Raw genomic sequence first — 22225 nt, forward strand, 5'->3', positions numbered from 1 at the left:
AAGAGCATTAGCTACTTTGGGCTCCTTTAACTATATTATCATTTATGAAACCTTTGCACTCCAAAAAATGTTGGTTGTAAAGTACAATTTCAAGATCAAAGCATATTTTCCATTGATTCACTTATGAAGTAAGCAAGGATGTATCATCTACTAGCCCAGAGATGCTCAGATGATTATCACCTGATGTGTTATCTGGGTTGGGGAGAGAGACTGTTCTACGGCCCAGGGGAGATATGGGAGTAAATCGGAAGGAAAGCAGTATCCCTCTCATCACGTGTGCAGAGCCCTATCATTTCTGAAACAGCCTCCCAGTAACAAAGTAATAAAACCCAGTTTTGTTCTGTCAATGATCTACTTCGTAATAGCAAATGTGCACATTTTAAACTGCCGTAGAAAAAAGGACTTCCTATGAGGGAGTAATGACTCTGAAATACTAATTTAGTTTTTATTGTTGTTGTTCACATAGCTATTTATTGTATAATTAACCAATAAGCCACTTGGCAAACAGAACGCTATTAGTCTAGCAGTGTGCTAACAGTTAACGAGAAGATACAGAGCGGACAATCTAGTAAAAGACAAAATCAATGCATCTACAGCAGTGAAAGACAGGGCCCAACATATAACCTCCGGGTAAAATACGAGAACTTTTACTTGCACTTAAAACAACCCATTTTAATAAAGTCAACACAACTTTTATAGGTCAAAACATATATCAAAATGTGTGATATTCAATGAACGAGTCTCCTTACTTGAGCTTTTAGGGTTTGCAGTTGTCCTTCATAATTCTGTGTCATTGCTAAGTTACATTTTTCCAGACTGTCCAACTTCTGTCTAAGTAATCCCACCTGCATCGAGAATAAAATTTAATTTTGATTTTACTAAATTTTGCCTGACAAAGTTAAAAAATGTGCAAAAGAGAGGTACAATTCAAATAAAACTGCTGTACCAGACCAAGCATAAGTATTGGTACTAAGGTGCTTAAAATAGCCATTAATAATTAAATTCACAAAAAACAAACATTGCTGGCACTGTTCCACTGGGCACACATCGGGACAGTACGGTGTGGATGTTTGGCAGAAGACCCTCATCGCCTCGCATTTCATATTAAGGCGTGGGATTTACTTTGCACAGTCTTCTTGGCGGGCTTATGTTATCGGTACGCGGGCAGAAGCCCTACTGGCACTCTTCAGCTCTTCCTTTAAGCCCCACTGCCTTCCGTGGGAGCTCTGCTTTGGCAGGACGATGGAATAATCATTACATTTTTATAAGAACTAACATAGGAAAAAAATGTCTGACAGGATTTGGCTTACAGAGTTTGTCTGCTTGAAAGCAGGGGAGGCGTCTGTTTACACATCTGTGCCAGTACAGGTGTGGCAGTGAGAGAATAGTCCTCGCACAGGTACCGTGAAGGGAAACCGGAGCCAGTAACTCAGTCAACTACACCAAACAATGACATCGCTAGCTATGCCAGAAACCAAATTCAGGGAGAGGCCTATACAGGGAGGAAAGTCGCTGCTGAACACATCGACCGCATTTGATTAGTAAACATTTCTCTTCTGCCTCGTCCCAAAGAAAGATTCACAGACACGGAAGTCCACCCTAGGTAAAGCATGTGGCTTTCCTGAACTCTGCAGGCCTGAGCGCATCACACATTCTGCTACAGCCTAAGCGGCCTCCCAGGGGCTGAGGGCTCGCCTCTTGAGTGGGTGCCAGGCACACACTCACCCTCCCCGCCCCCCCCCCCCCCACGCATACACACACACACACACACACACACACACACACACACACCCTTCACCAAACTCTTGACATTCCACTTCTTTTAGGACATATTTTTCTAGTGGATTAGAAAGTGCAAATGCTCTTGAACTCTGCCTTGTCCAAGGACCCAGCTTTGACAACCATGTTTCTACAGCAGCAAAAGCACTGACATGTTACCTTGCCAGCAATATTTATTGCACGCACGTACTGCATGCTTACTTTCCTAGATGGCATTGATACTATATTTCTGTCTGCATCAGCACATTTTTATGGGTTTAGGCTTTGTCACTTATTTTGATAGAACACATTTAGCACATTATGACAGGATTTTGAGCAATAATTGCTATTGCTGATGCTGCATAAAAACGATGTGTAATGAAAAATAGTCTGATAGACTAAGTACTATTTATAATAGTCTGAGAATTAATGTTTATTAATACAAACATTCAGTACCTCTTGACCCTTCTGATCCAAACAAGTCTGTGCATTTGCCAACTCTTGATCCCGAAGATCTAACCTTGTCTCCAAAGCTCGCATCTTCCTCTCCCAGTCCAATTTCTTGTTGCTGACCATGATGTCAATTTGTTCCATTAATTCCTGAAGCTCAGCCTCACAAGGAGAAGCTCTGCCAATTATAGAAAAGGAAAATACATTTTTAAAAAGCTAAATGTGAGGTCAAGAAAAAATTATTACCTGGCTCTGAATAAATCACTAGTTCTTCAAATTGTTAAATTATGTAAGTAGGAAGAAGCCTGAAAGCTAGAGGTGTTTTTTTTTGTTTGTTTTGCTTTGTTTTGTTAATCCTTACCTAAGGATATTTTTCCATTGACTTTTTTAGAGAGAATGGAAGGGAGGGAAGGGAGGGGGAGGGAAAGAGAGAAAGAAACATTGATGTGGATGTGAGACACACACATTGACACATTGACTGGTTGCTGGGGATCGAACCTAGAACCCAGGTACATGCCCTTGACTGGGAATCTAACCCACATTGTGTGGATCATGTCAGAAATAAGTTTGCAATAAAAGTCAGCTCAATAAATAAATAAATAAATAAATAAATAAATAAATAAATAGCATTTTTAGAGCATACAAATTCTAAGGAAAATTCTCAATATGAAAAGTGGTTCCATGTTCTTCCATGTGAATATCCATGTACCTATGTACATCATAGCTTGAGGTTTGACGGCAGGCAGACTGGGACTTCAGTTGTGCCTGTCAGGGGCAGAAGAGCAAGCCCAGTCAAGGCAGGGCCAGGTTCAAGGGTACTGCCTGGTTCCAGGGCCGCTGCTCCAGGAGGGGAACTTGGTGTGATCTGGTTAATGTCAGTTTGGAAGGAATCTGATCAGGCAGGTGTGGGCAAAGGAATGGGAGTCTTTACACAATGGGGATACTATTAGTCAGAGGTGGCAGTATCTCAGGTCTCTGAGGGTCTGCTGTGTTTGAAACAAAACCCTTGGTAATAACTACAATTATGGAGACTGAGAGTTGGTGAGAAGAGAGGTTGCTGGGTGCTTCTGGGCCGGGTTCTCCTTCAGAGAAGCTGAAGCATAGCCCAGCCAGCCAGCACACACATGTCCATGTTAGAAAAGCAAAGTTATTTCTCATCCATTCAATGCTGGTGATGGGCTTCTGATATATTTGTGTAGCTGGGGAAAGTCAGGCGGAGAGGCAGGTGCAAACTGACATTTCCTCCATTTGATTTCACCAAATCAGAATTTTAGGGTAATTAAGGATCATTTAGCATTTTGAAAATACGGAGGCCCAGTGAGGTCAAAATCACACAAATGAGCGGCAGAGCCAGAAATGGATTGTAGGCAGCTGCTTCCCATCTTAAGCCCCTTCCTGCATTCCACACAGGAAAAGACATGTTGGTGTTTTTAATAAGAACTTGCTTGAAGTACATAATGCAAATTAGCTCCATTGCAATAGGGTTAGAACAGGTATTAGAACCCAGAGAACTCAGAATTTCTGGAGTTGCTTTCTAAAATACCCAGAGTCAACCCAGACAAGGGATGTCCCTTTGGATGCTTATTCAACAGCAGAGCGGTTTCAAACACAAAGTGCCAGCCTTAGCATTCCTGGGATAAGGCCCAAAGACTCTCAAGTTTTACTTAAAACCTAAAACAAATCCGAGGAAAGGAAGTACTAGTTCCTCTATAAAAAAACAACAACAATAGAACAAAAAGAATAGTTTTCACACCATTTTCTTTTTCATAACAACATGTATCAGTCTTTACTGTAAATACACTTTGCTTATTTTTTCTGCTAGTATAAGCTCTGAAAGGAAAGGACTATATCAGTCTGTTTATCATTATCTCACCAGAACTCAGCCCAGTGCCCCAGCATGTAACGGATGCTCATTGCAAAATGAACAAATGAGTTCTTTTCATCACTATCTTATTTTAAACTATTTTAATTGATTTCAGAGAGGAAGGGAGAGGGAGAGAGAGATAGAAACATCAATGATGAGTGAGAATCATTGACCGGCTGCCTCCTGTATGCCCCCTGGCTGAGCCCACAACCAGGGCATGTGCCCAGATCAGGAATGGAACTGAGACTTCCTGGTTCATAGGACGATGCTCAACCACTGAAATGCAGCATGGTAATGGAACTAAAATATAGGCCCAAAGGAAAGTATGGCATAATGTAAGTTTCTCAATCAATATTGTTAAATGAATGAATCTTTTGTTCTCTGGTTAAGACTATGCTGTGTTGCCCTAACCGGTTTGGCTCAGTGGATATAGCATCGGCCTGTGGACTGAAAGGTCCCAGGTTCGATTCTGGTCAAGGGCATGTATGTACCTTGGTTGCGGACACATCCCCAGCTGCGGGTGTGCAGGAGGCAGCTGATCGATGTTTCTAATTCTCTATCCCTCTCCCTTCCTCTCTGTAAAAAATCAATAAAAAATATTTTTAAAAAAAGACTATGCTATGCAAAAGTTAGGATAGACTACTCTTGGGGTGAAAGGACTTTTACAACCATCTAGTTCAACTACCCACACAGGGTCTGCATATCTTCTATAAATGTTTCTTAAGAGAATCATCTATCATATCCCACTGATCAGATTCAGCAGGTCTAGGACAGAGCCCAAGATATCGAGTGATTCTAGTGCATGTTAAGGTTTGTGATCTGTTTTGCAATAGCACTGCCACAAGGTCATCCAGCCTATGTCTGAATTCTTCCATTAGTAGATAACCACTGACTGAGATCGTGTCCAGATGAGTTTTCAAAAGTTATTTCCTATACTAAAGAACTCTTTCATCCACTGGTCCTAGTGTGATCCATCAGGACTATTCAATATAGTCAACCTTAGAGTTATCAGTATGATGAATACAGTTACCAGTGTACCTCCAGGTTCTCCTGCATCTTCTCTCCTCAGTGCTCCATATTAGAGGCTGAACATACAGACAATGGCCAGAACACATGACAACAGACTCAGACCCATAATCTCTACAGCAATGGTCCTAGAATGGTCAGGACTTGGTCAATGGCTGACAGCTTCCTTAATTTTTGCCCCCACTTCCAAATCAGGACCAACTAGAGAAAGCCAAATATGCTTCCCAAATCAATCATGTAAGATGCCCCACTTCTCACATCTGGCCTCCAGGTTCTCTGTGCCAGCAGCCTCCAATCAGAGCAAACCTGAAGCTTTTTGTTCACCATAGAGCTTTTCTATTCTCCTGCCTGCCTTTGAGTCTCTGCCAAATGCAAGTGATGGTGGCTGACTCCCTTTCTGTAACGAGCGCTGAATTAAATAGGCTTCATTTGTACTCATTTGGGTGGTCTTTGTTTATTCCCTTCAATTGCCCATAAGATTTTTTTCCTCTACCACTCACTACCTAGCATACTGCCTGGAAAATACTAGATGCTTAATATACATGAGTTAAATGAGTGAAAGAATGAATGACTACAGTAATACTTTCAGACTCTTCATAACTCCCAGTGGCTCTCCTCTGAACATGTTCCTGTTTGTCGATTTCCTCCTTGAAATATGCCAGTCAGAACTTTCTGTATGATCTAAGCATGATCTAATCAGCTTGGAGAGGGACTCTCACATCCTTTGTTTTAGGTGCCATATATTTTTATTCAAGCAGATAAAGATCAGTTTGAATCAGGGAGGGGAGAAGGGCAAAGCATACTTTTCAAGGTGCTTTTATCCTTGTCTAAACACCTCATTTCTTTGCCATACAAGCTATGAGTAAAGCCGCCTAGTCACTATCTTTTTTTTTTAAATTAAATCTTTATTGTTCAGATTATTACATTTGTTCCTCTTCTCCCCCTCCCCCATAGCTCCCCTCCACCCAGTTCCCCTCCCACCCTCCGCCCTCACCCCCCTCCCACCACTGTCCTCATTCATACGTGCACGATTTTTGTCCAGTCTCTTTCCGCATCCCCCACACCCCTTTCCTCCACAAGAATAGTCAGTCCACTCCCTTTCTATGCCCCTGATTCTATTATAATCACCAGTTTATTCTGATCATCAGATTATTTATTTCCTTGATTTTTAGATTCACTTGTTGATGGGTGTGTATTTGTTGTTCATAATTTGTATCTTTACCTTTTTCTTCTTCTTCCTCTTCTTAAAGGATACCTTTCAGCATTTCATATAATACTGGTTTGGTGGTGATGAACTCCTTTAGCTTTTCTTTATCTGTGAAGCTCTTTATCTGACCTTCAATTCTGAATGATAGTTTTGCTGGATAAAGTAATCGTGGTTGTAGGTTCTTGGCATTCATCACTTTGAATATTTCTTGCCACTCCCTTCTGGCCTGCATAGTTTCTGTTGAGAAATCAGCTGACAGTCGTATGGGTACTCCCTTGTAGGTAATTGACTGTTTTTCTCTTGCTGCTTTTAAGATTCTCTCTTTGTCTTTTGCTCTTGGCATTTTAATTATGATGTGTGTTGGTGTGGTCCTCTTGGATTCCTTTTGTTTGGGGTTCTCTGCGCTTCCTGGACTTGTAAGTCTATTTCTTTCACCAGGTAGGTGAAGTTTTTTGTCATTATTTCTTCAAATAGGTTTTCAATATCTTGCTCTCTCTCTTCTTCTGGCACCCCTATAATTCAGATGTTGGTACGCTTGAAGCTGTCCCAGAGGCTCCTTACACTATCTTTGTGTTTTTGGATTCTTTTTTCATTTTGCTTTTCCGGTTGGGTGTTTTTTGCTTCTTCGTATTTCAAATCTTTGACTTGATTCTTGCAATCCTCTGGTCTGCTGTTGGGTGTCTGTATAATATTCTTTATTGCAGTCAGTGTATGCTTAATTTCTAGTTGGTCCTTTATCACAACATCGAGGGTCGCACTAAATTTCTTGAGGGTCTCATTAAGTTTATCGGTGGTTTCTAGAAAATTCTTGAAAAGCCTTAAAAGTGTGGTTTTGAACTCTATATCCAGTAGTTTGCTTTCCTCCATTTCTGTCATTTGTGTCCTTTTTCTTTGTCTCAGCATTTTTTATGCTTCGCTGTGTCAATAGAGTGGCTTTCTGTACTAGGTGTCCTATAGGGCTCAGTGGCTCAGCCTCCCCAATTGCCTGAGGTAGACACTCTTGGTGCACCCCCTTGTGGGCTTTGTGCACAGTCTTGTTGTAGTTAAGCCTTGATTGTTGTAGGTAACACTGGGAGGGATTGACCTCCAGGCCAATTGGCTGTGAGAATCAGCTGTGTCTACAGTGGGAGAACTTCTGTGCTGAAGACACCGTTCTGGGGCAAGACTTGCTTCAGTGGGGCTTTGGTGCTCACTGAGTCTGTCCCCTGAGTGTGTTCCTTATGGATCTGAGGAGTTGTAATTGGATGGTCACACTCTGACCACTGGGTACACTGGCTCTTGGATCTAAGGAGGTGCTAATCTAGCCTCTGCCTGAGGCTACCCAGCAGAAGCCAGCTGTAAAGCAATGCAAGTTTCCCTGGGGCCTTGGGGCAGCTGCAGTTTGTTAAGTAATTTTCAGATTACAAAGGGCTGGGCCTTTCATATGCAAAAGCCTCCATGCACAGCTTGGGCGGAGCGGGGGTCCCAGGGGATCAACAGGGCGAGCAGAGCGAGCAGTATCGCTGCTCTCAGTCCTGCCCTCAGAGGCCCCAGCAGTCGCTGTGAGCGCCTCCCAGAGAAAGCTGCCCTCGAGTTCCGACCGATGCCAGACAGTCCCGTTTCTCCTGTATGAGTCTGGGTCCCCAGAGACTCACCCGGAATTGGAGCTCAGAGCTTGAGACTCCCTCCCGATTGAAAAAGACATTTGTGTGCTCAGCCGCCAGCCCTCTCCGCATGCACCTCTGCACCTTTGTATTTTACCTCCTCTGAGTCTCGGTATGCTTTTCTCTTTCCTTCTAGTTGTAGAATTTCCACTCAGCCAGCCTTCCTGTGGTTCTGGATGATGTCCGTTCCATCTTTTAGTTGTATTTTTGAAGTGGTTGTGCGAGGCAGCAATCTCCGGTATTTACCTATGCCGCCATCTTGGTTTCTCCCGCCTAGTCACTAACTTGTGCTTGTTTAGTTATGGGGGATGCACAAGGGCAGGGCTTTATATTTTCCTTATTAAAATTTAGCTTGATAGTTTCAGCCTCACAGTGTGGCTCGTCATGACTGGTTCGTTAATGAAGCAAATATTCATTAAGTGGCTGCGGTCCACTATGTGAGGAACTGGGAAGAGAGAGACACAAGATCAACTGCCTGTGGGTAGACACCTACAAGGCAGGCAGGAACAATGAGAGATGGATGAATAGGAGGGGAATAGAAAGGCAGATACTGAATTCAGACTTGGATGGTGGGCTATCACAGCAGCTTTCCTAAATGAGGTAACATCTGAGCTTACATTTTGAGATCCTGTTTCTGTCAGATTTTATTCACTATATCTCCCAGTTTGTGTCAGCTGCCCATTTGATAAACATTACTTGTTTTATATATACATGTGTTTTTCATACAAGTGATTGTACAATGCCATGAAGGAAGAGATGGAGGACAGAGTCTATGGCAGTGATGGCGAACCTTTTGAGCTCGGCGTGTCAGCATTTTGAAAAACCCTAACTTAACTCTGGTGCCGTGTCACATATAGAAATTTTTTGATATTTGCAACCATAGTAAAACAAAGACTTATATTTTTGATATTTATTTTATATATTTAAATGCCATTTAACAAAGAAAAATCAACCAAAAAAATGAGTTCGCGTGTCACCTCTGACACGCGTGTCATAGGTTCGCCATCACTGGCCTATGGCATTTCACTACTACGCCCTTCAGGTGACAGTGATCCACTGATTATGCCTTTCCTTATAATCAGATGCAAATCCACTTAATTAACCTTACAATTCCACCTCCCCCCATAAAAATGTCATGAAAAGCTCTGCAACATATGATGCCGGAGCCCCAGTACAGCTCTTTCTGTGAGTTCCCTGGTGCACAGCCTATGAGCCCTGTGAACCAAGGCGGGTCTAGTGTGCCGTGGGCAGGTGTGTGCGTGCTGCATCCCAGCGGCCACTGCTTCCCCTCTGGGGGCTCATAAACCACTGATAATCTCTTCCAGAGTCTTAACTAAGATTCCTTCTTATATCAAACTCATTTTTGGGTCAAATTTAATATCTCCTTTAAACATTCAACTGCCCCATCTACTTGTATACCTGTCTCTCCTCAGTTTTTAGAGATAATTAATAGCAGCAGCTGTCTGAGTAGCATCAATATTTGCTCCTAAATCTAGTGAAATATAAAATAAAATACAAAGGCCTTAGTTTAGCCCCCTTCTCAGATCTGGGCACTAACATTATTTCTATTTTCATTTGTTCCTTTAGTCAAATGCTAACCCTATGCTAATTATTTTCCTGCACTTCCTCTCATGGATCCTCACAACATCCCATCAAATACCTTATTATTCCAACTTTAGAAAAGTTGATTGAGGAGCTAAAAAAATAAAAGAAACCCTCTGAATCTCTCAGCTCTGGAGACTGGGTGGATTGTGTCTGATACATTATACTAAGACACACACACCATGGCTCTTATTATTTTGGGGGTTTGTGTCTAACACACTACAATAAGACACACACACCACAGCCCTCACTACTTATTGGGTTTATCCTCGGGAGCAGTAATCAAGAGAAGGATCCAGGTCAGGACAGAGGTCTAAATGCCTTAAACCAGAGGGGCGGGGGCACACTGAGACTTGTAGCATGATAACCAGCCTGGTGAGCCTAGAGTCAAAATATCATGATATCAACTTTGGAGACAAAGAGAGGGCAAAATAGAAAGCTGATGTTTTAAATGGAGGTAGTAGTGGCGAGTCTGTGGGAAGGGGCAGGGGATGGAATGTGGAGAGAGTCATGCCTAGTGAAAAGGCCAGGGTAAGATACATGGGCCTATGTGTCAGGCCAGAGGCCTACAACATAATGGGCTTACATGCAGGTTCCTATTAGGCAACCCTTCGTCAGACAGGTAGCTCTGGTGACCATAGAACCTGCTATTGAAACCAGGACAATTTTGAAATTGAAAAGGGCGCTTGTAATAATTATGCGAGCAAAACAGGTGTAAGCAGTGATTGTTCTGGGAAAACTGGGATGTAGGTCAGCCTACCCGTCACCAATCTGGAAAGTAGAAGTGGATAAAAGGTCGGTAAAAAATAAAAAAGTGAGTTCAGTTGGGAACATGAGAGATGTCTGAGTAGAAATGGGTCTTCAGCTCAGGAAGAGAAGAGGAGGATTAAAGGAGAAATGTGGAAGTGAGCATAGAGTAAGGGGAAGGAGCGAGGAGGAGGAAGCATAGAGAAAAGAGTAAGAGGAGACCATTTCATGGGACACAGAAGAGTCTAAGAAAATGAGTTTCCAAAAGGCTGATGAGCAATCATATTAGGGCTTAACTTTTTCAAAACAGTTTAATGAAATTCATTCTCAAATGTTTGCATGTACATTTGTCTGAGTTATATTATTCTCCATTTAGCTATACTAGTAAGTATAGTTTAACTTTTCTGCGGTGGCTCACACACCCTGTGCTGCACATCAAATACTGTATCACACGAGAAACATGAACAGAGCCGTGGGTGAGACTCCAGGAGGAGCCCAGAACCACTTCCGCAGACACGTCTGTGACATTAGCCAACCCTTTAGTCACTTGCCTCCTGAAACAGTACAGTGAAAGTTATTTCTTTTTGACTTTTAGGTCATAGTTTCATGGTTACCCTTGTTCAAAATTAATTACAGAATTATAGCTAAAAGTGGCTTTTCCTCAAACACTTTTCTTGTTGTCCAAAAAATGTTATTTACTTCATGTTAGTGTTTGCTCACTTAGCAACATTACAACTCCTATTTTTACTGCCTATTTGAGATGGTGGCTCATATTCAGACCATTCTTCTCTCTCATTTGCAATAACCTTAATGTTGGGGTGTGGAGGAGATACAAATCCCACTACCTCACAAACCAAGCTTCAATGTACTTATAAAGGCCTCATTCTAAAGCCTTCATCATAATCTTCAAAGGAAGATTTTTATAGAAATAAAATGCAATGTGATAGCTTCCAAGCCTCTATCAATACTTTATTATAATTCTACACACATACAAATTTAAAATTTCCTTTTTCATGTTCTGGAAAGAATGGAAGATCTGTTAAAATACCTACATTACAGGTAAACTTTTTCTAAAATAACTATCACATCCTAAGTAACATCTTGGTTCACAGATTGAATGAGGTGAGAAGACAGTGAAATATTAGCAGGCACTAACCTTCTTTCTTCAGGGTTATTTTTATAATTATCTAGAAGCATAAGTAACTTCACTATCCTTGTAAACATATATCTGAAGTATTTCACATTACTACATAAAAAGATATGATACAATTAATAACAAACAAATGTTTATCTACATGTGCATTAGGTTGGATTCTATAAGCCAATTGCTAGGACAACTAAAATTCCCTCTTTCCAAAAGGTCTATATGATGAGAGACTGCAGTATTAGTTCATGTGAGGATAGTCATTTTACCATTTTCTATTTAAAACTAGAGCCAGTTATTTCACTGGATCCTTACAGCAAAAAATTAGGCAAACATTGATAAAATCTGTTCTTCCAATGCTAGAAAACTAAGAAATATACTGTTTCCTGGATATTGGAAATTTCTAATGAACCTTCTGATGCCAGCCTGTTCTGATAACTTCCAAATCTGTACCTTATTCTTATCTCCTATGTGGCTAGTTGCCCACCCAACATTCATCCTTCCTTCCATACTAATGGAGCTCAGATGTTATTCAGAGTGGAATTGTGTCTAGTTAAAACACAACTACATTTCTCAGTCTCCTCTGGGGCTAGGCCTGGCCATGGAACAAAATCTGGCCTGTGAAATATAATGCAAGTTGCTGTGAAGCTATTTAAAAGAGGGACACAGCAGCTGCTGTTAGTGTCCTACACATTCCTCACACTCTCCACTTCAAGGCACTCAGCCTGGGGTCTAGTGGACAGCTTAATTAGTCTCTCAAAGGAATCTTTCCCTGCCTTTCCTTCCCTCCCCGTTCCCCTCCCTGTCTCCCTTCCTCCCTTCCCCCCTCCTTCCCCACTTCCCAATCTTCCCACTCCCTTCCTCCCTAGTTTCCTTTCTCCTTTTCAAAATCACTCATTGATTTTCTATAATCACTCAGCACGGTGCTAACATTGCAGGATCTACCTTCAAAGTTGTATTTTACCCCAGGTCTACTTCACCTTTCTTCTTCAGAGGCACAAGAAATTAGAAGTTGTCAAATTTAATTACTCTGGAGAGGAGTATGTGTGGGTGGGTGGGTGGGTGGGGATAAAATATGATGGGAGAAGAAAAATGGGGTGTAGTCTGGGGCATTCAGAAGGCAAGAGAATCAATCAAATTAAAAAGAATTTTCAGTGTGCAAAAAGAATACATTTCTACAATTTATTAAACTACCAACATATTGACTTATATTCGAATTATTTTATACACTATAATTAAAACTGTATTTAACTCATAAAAAACCATATAACCTGTTATCAATTAATATACTTTAGAGTTGGAAAGGACACTTTCAAGGTTAAGAAAGACACATAGAAGAGTAGTGCTTTAAAGTATTTTTTCTGAATTCAGATGTGAGAAGTTATGCTTTAATATTTATCTGCTTGGTTTCTTTGAAAATATGACTTTCACAGCAGATAAAAAATTTGGCAGATCATGTAACAGTACCTAGATTTTTAGGAAGGATTTGACAAGATTCAATGAATGAGATCAATGGCTAAGATGTAAGTCACAGAATAAAAAGTAAATGATTCAGTAGAGAGAAATGAGACTTTTGGTAGAAGATGGATGAATACGCATTTTATCCCCTTCCAAAATCCTACTAAAAGAAAGTGAGGGGGTCTTTTCAACCTATGCAGTCACACCGACAAGGACAAAAATGAAGGGAGCTGGGAGGAGAGGAAGCCCAGAAGCAGCCCACGTAGGCATTTCTGGAAGGAGGGCGTAAATGCTGGCAGCCCAACTTATACCCTCCCATCAGGAGAATTTAGAAGAGCGTTTTCTGGCTCTGATCAGCCTGACACTGGTCACCAAAAGAGACTAGAGTAGATTGATGACCATACAGTAAAGACCCCTGTCACAGAGCCCTGCCATGTACATGGAGCTGCCTGTCAGCTTTCAACTCTACCACCCTTGACTAGGAACAGGCAGTCAGGGACCACAGCCATTTGAAGAAAACCATTCACACAAGTAGGTCAAGTACCAACAGAAAGACATTTTTGAAGTAAATTATGCAGAAAGAAGAAAACTTCAAAACATTTGTAATTAAGATACTAGAGTTATCAATGCCAGGACAAACAAAATGTACAGGAGATGAGAAATAATCACAGTGTATTATACGGCTCAGAGGTAAAGATCGTTTAGAAAGTCATTATGAGACAAACAGAATATTGACCCAACTAAGAAGAATCTGAAGTGTGTGTGTGTGTGTGTGTGTGTGTGTGTGTGTGTGTGATGAAAAATAACCATTGTGGATGTCAGTAGATGATGTCTAAAACTGAAAAATCAAGAAATAGCACTATAAGCATGTTATTTAGAGAGATGGAGGTAAATACCCCCAAAAAAGTGCCTCTGGGCAGGGAACAGGAGGTAGCTGTTTTTTGGTAACTGATAAAAAACAAAATGACTTTTTAAACTTGGTACATGTATAACTAAGAAAAGAAAGATCTCGATAAATGTTCTTTTTCAATTCATATGTGCATCCCCATATATAAGGAAATTGACTTTAAACATTTTAAATTTTAATTAATTATTTATTTTTAAATTTATCTTTATTGTTGAAAGTATTACAGATGTCCCCTTCCTCTCACCCGCCCCCCCCCCCCCCCCCCATTGATCACATCCACCCCTACCCCATCCCCAGGCCTTCACCACACTATTGTCTATAATAACACTCCAGAATTTGTACATTTGGGGACTATATGTATGTGTTTCATTGACTTTAGCATTGCTTAATGCATTTGTGGAATTGCCATTTAGAAATACCCGTCAGATATAAGTGCATTAAATATAAGCTTTAGTAATCTTAAATATATTAGACTGTATTACACTTTGGCTGGTGGCTCCGCCTGAACCCTCAGGCAGCTGCAGATGCACTGTAGTTGGTGGGCAGATTTCTCTATTTGAATTCTCTGGTAGAGTAGCAGAGGCTGGGAGAAAAGTGGAGCTGTGGAGCAGTTGTTAGAGGTTGGGGAGAGGCACAAATTTAAGGGTGTGAAGAAATACACTGGAGCCATACCCACCGAATAACTGATTGTAACGTCGTTGCTAAAAGGATCAAGAGATAATTTCAAACAATCTTATTCATATTTTAATGAGTCAAGGGTATGTTGCATTGATTTAAAAAACAAGCAATTTTGAATGCAAAAGGAACAACAAAATAAACATACAAAAAAAGAAATACTTGGAAATATAAACATGGTTGTCTACACTAAAGATCTCAGTAGTGGCAGAAAAAAAAACCAGAATGAAATCATTGCTGAAATAAAAATGAGAAAACGCAATAAAGTTCTCCGTGACATAGAGAAAAAAAGACAATGATGAAAATTAAGAGAGAAAGAAAAAGATATAGATATTCTAGGAGATAAGAATGAAACAAGACAGTGGAGACTAATATCAAATAAATAGAAGAAAATTTCACTGAGCTGAAGAAATTTGAATCTTTAGAGTAAAAGTGTTTAACACGTGCTATGAAAGATTGTTAAGAAAGGATGCGCCCTAACCTGTCTGGCTCAGTGGATGGAGCATTGGCCTGCAGACTGAAAGGTCCCAGGTTTGATTCCTGACAAGGGCATGTGCCTTGGTTGCGGGCACATCCCCAGTGGGAGGTGTGCAGGAGACAGCTGATTGATGTTTCTCTCATCCATGTTTCTAACGCTCTATCCCTCTCCCTTCCTCTCTGTAAAAAAATCAATAAAATATATTAAAAAAAAGAGAAAGGATGCATACCTAGAAAGTTTTTCTGACAAATTTTAAAATTCTAGGATAAACAGAAATCCTATAAACCTCTAGACATTAAAAAGAAAGAAGGAAAGAGAGAGTGAGACTGCTTTCGCTTTTCCATCTGCAACACTCAATTCTTCAAGACAATGGGAGTCATGTTACAGAGTTTGTGTTTAAAAGTAAAAATAAGACATGTTAAAAGTTAAAAAGCAAATCACCCGCATTCATTTTTATGAAAAGATTACCTAAGAATATACTTCAGTCAAATTAAAAGTAAATTCAAAAATTTCTTAAAATTAGGAACAGGGAAGGTTTTGTATATAAATAATAGTAATAACAATGCAATTAAACTTATAGCTGTTAAAAAGGATTCTTGAAATAAGAAAGGAATAAAATAACAAGTAACATTATCCTATGTATAATAATGTTTATAAAAATTAATAGCAACCAGGAACTAGAACTCCAGATTATTTCTTATAGGTGGGATAAGGGAATGTGGAAGCAAAGGCGTTACTAAAGTTAAGTCTAGTTATGGTTGAGGTAATTTAAAGTTATAGTTAAAATTCAGTATGCCAAAAGAGGAATCAAAATTAAAATGTTTGTAAAAAATGTAAGTTAATAACTTATAAGATGTAGAACTTGTAAAGGAAAAAGAAGGAAAACTAGATCAGACTAGCAAATGTTGTGAAGTAAAAAAGGGTCAAATGTTAACATTAATGATCATAAAATTCTCTGTTTTAATGATGATTCTCTAATTGAGTTATTTATATTTTAAAAACTAATCATAGGCTATTTATAAGAGACACAATATGATATAAAAAAGAATGAAAACAAGGAGATGAATAAGAGTTGTCAATATCAGTACCAGGCAAAGTAGAAGACAGACAAAATAACGTTAACTCATACTTGTGAGATATTTTATAAAGCAAAATCATATAATATACCAGGAAGATATAGTATCCATGGACCTCAGTACATTGAATAGAACATGAAAATATGTAAAACAAAAACTGCTTGAAATACAAGAATAATTGGATAAAACTATAATTATATAAAGATGTTTCGTAAAATTTTTTTTGACAGATCAAATAGACAAAAGTCAGGTAATAATGAATTTGAAAAACATAATTTAAATTTAATAATAATAATTAAAAGGTTTGATTATATATGTATGATATTCTTTATTTTTTTTACTTAACCAATAGAGAATATACATTTGTTTTCAAATGCCCAGAGAACATTTATAGAGGTTGATCATCCAATAGATCACAAGAATAATCTTAATAAAGCTGAAATATCATCTAGGTCATAGTCTATGACCATGGTGGTAGGGAGATTAGAAAGTAATAACAAAAAATAATTCTCTCCCCACTGGAAGTTGTATTTCCTAAATATCTCTTAAGCTAAATAGTAAATCAAAATGGAAGTAATAGGCTATTTCGAAAATGACAGGATGAACACTGATCCTATGGTCCATAGTAATGCTGTGCACAAGAGGAACGTGAGCTTTAATGTTTTTATTATTTAAAGAAATCATTAAATCCAGACTCATAAATAACTGAACTATAATTTTCAACTCAAAATTCAGAGCAAGATAAATAAAATAGATCATAAAAGGACAAATTAATTAGTAGAAATTCATGAATAACAAAACAAAGCAATATCTAGATATGGTTCATTCTCTCTCTCTCTCTCTCTCTCTCTCTCTCTCTCTCTCTCTCTCTCTCTTTCTCTCTCTCTCAGGAATATTTATTGAATGAGAAGGTGCCAACTAAGAAGATAGGAGACTTAGTGGTGCCTCAAATCCATCTAAAAAAAAGTAGAGTACAGGCTTCTTTTATGTCAAGGGAAGGGGGAAACAGGAGTGGCAAGAGGTGATTGACTACAAAAGACATCTGGGTGCCAGCAAGGGTCCAAGGAAGATTGTACTTAGTCTGTTGACCCTAGTTGATGTGAGTTCGGTCATGAGCTTCCTGCAATTCCTTGATAAACAACACATACTTCCCTTATATCCTGAGATAGTATGTATTGTTTTTGTAAAACTCAAGCCAAAAGCAGAATCCTTCTAATGATTAATACGTCTACTAGTATATGCAAGACTAAGCAGAAGCTACTAAACAGAGACTTGGAATCAGAAAATCCTACCATTTCACTCTGTTACAATGCCCCCTTTTTTCTTGTCCATTCCTTAATCTTGAGGAAAATAAGACAACTGGGTCTAGGTTCAATTAAGAGAGAGGATTAGCTTTAAGATGAAGTCAGATTTGCCTGCCCAGTGTGCCCCTCTTATCTGGCTCTTACAATCTCACACACCTACCTCTTCCACAATGGTCCCTGAGCCATAGAGAAGGCATTCTGGATGTTTCAGACCAAAAATAAAGAGTAACTTTTGTTATTGTGTTCCCCAGGATCCTAACCATGATGAGCTGGCTGCTGCTCAAACACTTCCTAACAAGAAATTGAAAGTGATCCTATTATCTAAGGACCTCTGTGTCAAGGATTCTACGGTGAGTCCGATTTGTTCAGTGAAGTGGGTGCCCTAATCACTAGAGATTATGGAAGGAATATCCCAAGTGGGAAACACATTTCCTAACAGTTTCTTTCCCGTTGAGAGGGCATCAGTCTTGTGGCAACGGAAAGCTTCAATTGATCTGGAAAATATATGCACAAAAACAAGAACATACTGACAACCCAAACTAAGTGGCAGCTGAATGAAGTCCAGCTTAAGTTACTATGGCGGATAAGGATGCAAAAGCCAAAACAACAACAAAATGCCAGGGAGCGGGTTAACCAAGCAGCCATCTTTGGTTTCCCATAGTCCAGACTGTTCATTTAATTTGCAATCATTGTTTACCCATCTTAATTTCTTTCATTTAGGAACAGCCTTTTGCCATGTTAGAACCTTGGGCTGGCAAAAGTGTAGTAATGAAGGGCCCCCAGTTCCTGCCAAGGGCACATGCCTGGACTTTGGGCTTGATCCCCAGTGTGGGGTGTGCAGGAGGCAGCCAATCAATGATTCTCCTCATCATTGATGTTTCTCTCTCTCTCTCTCTCTATCTCTCTCTCCTTCCCTCCCTCCCTCCCTCCCTCCCTCCCTCTCTGAAATCAATAAAAATTTAAAAAACATTTTTAAAAAAAGTGATAGCTAGAATTATCCAGACTTGTGCAGCTTCCCTTTAGCCTGATGTCAAAGTCATGGTCTGAGCAGAAAACCTGGAAGTGAGATACCTGAAGTGGTTTGACTAGTGCAAAATCAGTCACAGTCAAGATAGGCACACTAGCACCTCCCTCCCCACCATACCTCCTCCCCACTCAGCTCTGGGGTCAGCCAGTGGCCAGTTAGCTAATGAAACAATAGTAGACAGAGAAACCTTGGTGGTGCTGGTGTCATGGAAGGGGTGGGGATAGATATTTGTGAAAAGGAATTTAATTTTTTATGATGGTGAATGTTATACCAACTCTATTCCTGATCTCCAGGAAACTTTCGGTAAAATATCCAGTCTTGTTGCTGTGTTGAGGCGCTAAATCTGTTTCGAGGCTATGCTTAAGTGCTGAGTTCAGCCTTAAGGAGAATTGTGGAAGGTTGGACTCTTGGTACAGCAAGAAAGGGGCAAGCTGGCCAGGAACTGCTGCACTGTGGAAACCCAAGAGCACACGGGGCCCTTGTGCACAGCCGAAGCGCTAAAAAACTCACCCAAAGTTTGAAACAGTGATTTCCACTGCAGATCCAGGTCTAAATTGGAGACTCAAACTATAGATCCTTAAAATCACTCGGATTTCTCCCGCATCCTCCTCACCAAAAATAACTGGCATATCCTTCTATTAATACTAAATTTCAAAAGTCATGTATCGCCAGGACATTTTTGGCATAGTCAAGTACCAATTTATTAAATAGAAATTTCTCAGCACTTACCCCGCTGTATTATGGGCTTGGTTCTCCATGTCGAGAAACTGCCTCTGGTTGATATTTCTCAGTGTTTAACCTGTAAGGGGGAAAAATGGTCTAGATTCTTAAAATGATAGGAACCGTTATTAACCTAGAAAACAAGAATTGCTTCTGGTAAACCATTTAGTATGAGTTTTTCTGAATGTAATGCTCTTGGTTCTACAAACTGTAGAAACTTGCATGTGTGTGTCTCCCCATGCGTTTGTGACGCTGGCTTAGTGGTGAGTAGATAATTGAGATACTTAATCCAAGTGGCATTCACTACAGAATAGCTTGGTGCCAGGTCCATGAGATGAGTAAAATAGAATTCCTATTTTATTCCAGCTAAATGCTCCCAAACTTCCCTTTCTTGTGGATCCTCTACGGTTGCCGTTATTGTTTATTTGTAAAAAATAAAAAAAAATTATGAGTAAATTTTTTATTTGGCCCTTTCTGGGTTTTGTCAGAGATTTAAAAGAAAAAGACTAAGAATTCCCTAAAATTAGGAATCTCACAATTCCTCAAAGACCCTGTAGGCACCTGCTCACCCTTGGGTGTTAGTATTTGCCCAAAGTTAAAAAAACAAAACAAAAAAGCTTTCTCCAGCAACAACGTCTTCATGAGGATAAATGGACAAAGTATTGAAAAGGACTTCAACTCCTCTGAATTACTGAATAAGTCAATTAAATAGCCTTCAGGGGGGTAGACAGAGGAGGAAGACTCCTGGGCTGATGTCACTCTCAAATCAAAGGATTTAAGAGGAACCCTGGATTGTGAGTGGAGAGGAGGGGCGAGGAGTAGGGGTGGGGAACGCCAGGTGAATAAATTCATTTGTAGGTCTCAAATCCTTCGCTTTCACATCAGGGGAACTGAGGCACAGAGAAGCCAGGTGATTTACCCAGGGCACACACCTAGAACCTCGACCTTCTCATTTAGGGAGAAACTGCTGTGGATCTGCAAGGACCATCCCTGCAGCCCGGGCTCCCTCCACCCGTCGCGCGCCCCAGCAGCCACCCCCGCCTCTTGCCGCGACCCGCGCTGGGTTCAAGGCCACCCCCAAGGGGCAGCCGGCCTGCTGGGGTTCCCCGCGCCTCTTGGGCATGTCTGGCTGATGGGACGAGGGTCGGGGGGCGAGGCGGGGCCGGGGAGGCCGGTGCGGGTTACCTGCGCTGCAGCGCGCCGCACTCTCGGGCCGGGTCTGAGGGCCAGGAGCAGGATCGCGGGGTCCCCGCCCGCCCCGCCCAGGTTCCCCGCCTCTGGCTGCCGCGCTCCCGCCGCCCGGGCCTCCCTGCCGCGAGGTCTTGGCCGTTGTGGCCTCACCCCCTGGGCCCTGGCCCGCCGCCGCTTGGCCACTGGTTGCCATGGGGACGCGACGCCTGGGGGTGGGTGAGGTGGGGGATGGGGGCAGGGATGGGCGCACAGGCGGGAGGCGGCGGCGGGAGCGGCTTTCGGATGCTCCTCCTCCGCGGAAACCTCCCCCTGGAGCGCGCCCTCCTGCCCCCCACTTTTAAGTCTGTGTCTGCTCGCTAGATGAAGGGGTCCCTGAGACCACATTCTAGTCCTTTCCTATTTGTGGCTCCCTCTGCCTAGTCCGGTGTCCGGCACCCAACATGGGTCCTAGAAGTATTTATTGAATGAATGAAGGAAAGGAACAAAATGTGTGTGTGTGTGGGGGGGGGGGGGGGGGGGAATGAGTTGCGGGGGGAGGGGGGGGATCTGCATTCAAGTGTCTAAAATCCCCCTGGCTCTCCTCCCTCTTAACCACATTTGAAATGGTTTGAAAAAGAAATAAACTTGGGGTAAAGGGAACTGTCTTTTCTAGTCACCAAAGTGTCTTCCAGTTGGATTTCTTTTAACACAACATCATTCAGTGCACAGCTACTCTGGTCGCGATAGCAACAGCAACTATACCCGCGGTTCCCATACAGCTGTACCTGCCTTTCCCATACAGCTGTGCCCGCCTTTCCCATACAGCTGTGCCCGCCTTTCCCATACAGCTGTGCCCGCCTTTCCCATACAGCTGTGCCCGCCTTTCCCATACACCTGTGCCCGCCTTTCCCATACAGCTGTGCCCGCCTTTCCCATACACCTGTGCCCGCCTTTCCCATACAGCTGTGCCTGCCTTTCCCATACAGCTGTGCCCGCCTTTCCTATACAGCTGTGCCAGCCTTTCCTATACAGCTGTACCTGTCTTTCCCATGCAGCGCATTGGGTCCTTAGAAATTCTGCAAGTTAGACTCCTTAGGAGAAGCGGACAGTCTTGCCTCCCTCTTAGGGAGAAGGAAATAGCTCCTTAGTGGGATGGAACACAGAGTGAGTGATTCTAAATTCTTTCCATTTCATCAAATTCCAAGAATAATTGATGACAGAAGCTCTGTCTCACAGTCCTGATTTTGAAGAAAGATAGGAAAGAATATGTACATGTATATGTACGTGTGTATGTTATATATTGAGCGATATTTTTAAGCACTTGAATTTTGTGTTTGGAAAAAAAAAAATTTTTTTAATCCTCACCCAAGGATATTTGTTTCCGTTGATTTTCAGAGAGAGTGGAAAGGAGGTGGGGAGAGAAAGAGAGAGAGTGTGAAAGAGAGAGAAAGAAACATAGATGTGAGAAAGACACATCAACTGGTTGACTCCCCCATGAACCCCCAGTGCTGGGGGATCCAACCTGCAACCCAGGTAGGTGCCCTTGACCAGGAATTGAACCCGTGACCCTTCCGTGTGCAAGCCAGGGCTGGAAAATATTCTTGCATCTATTTTAGGAACAGAAATCCTTCCCAATAATACAGTCGATTAATTTCTAATTCCTAACATCTTCTATTTGCATTCCACTTTCATAACATTAACAATTTGCTACTTTAATATGACTATTAATTTAAAACCAATGTCAATCCCTTCAGGTTCCACCCAAATTAAAAAAAAAAATTGGCTGTTTCTTGACAAATGGAGTTTCATGGATGAATTGTGTAAAAGCAACTCGCGTTATTAGTTCTAATAAGTGTTTCATAGCTCTCATATTATGATTGAATGAAGAGAGTGATAATTTTATCTTAACTCAAAACTTTCCATTATTCTGAAAACCTTAGTCTTATTTTTTTTTAATCCTCACCTGAGG

At 41.2% G+C, this 22225-nt stretch overlaps 1 protein-coding gene across 1 annotated transcript in view; it reads right to left on the reverse strand.

The window, feature by feature from the left end:
- DEUP1 (deuterosome assembly protein 1) overlaps positions 1-19124 on the reverse strand; it is a 77438-nt gene extending 58314 nt beyond the window's left edge. Inside the window, exons 1-3 of the mRNA XM_059710648.1 lie at positions 19096-19124; positions 2215-2386; positions 750-845 (exon numbers count right to left, since the gene is read on the reverse strand). Coding sequence (XP_059566631.1) covers positions 750-845; positions 2215-2386; positions 19096-19124 — 297 coding nt within the window. The remainder of the gene's footprint in view (positions 1-749; positions 846-2214; positions 2387-19095) is intronic.
- Positions 19125-22225: the final 3101 nt, after the last annotated feature.

Source organism: Myotis daubentonii, chromosome 9 (assembly GCF_963259705.1).
Source record: "Myotis daubentonii chromosome 9, mMyoDau2.1, whole genome shotgun sequence".
In the NCBI taxonomy this organism is placed as follows: domain Eukaryota; kingdom Metazoa; phylum Chordata; class Mammalia; order Chiroptera; family Vespertilionidae; genus Myotis; species Myotis daubentonii.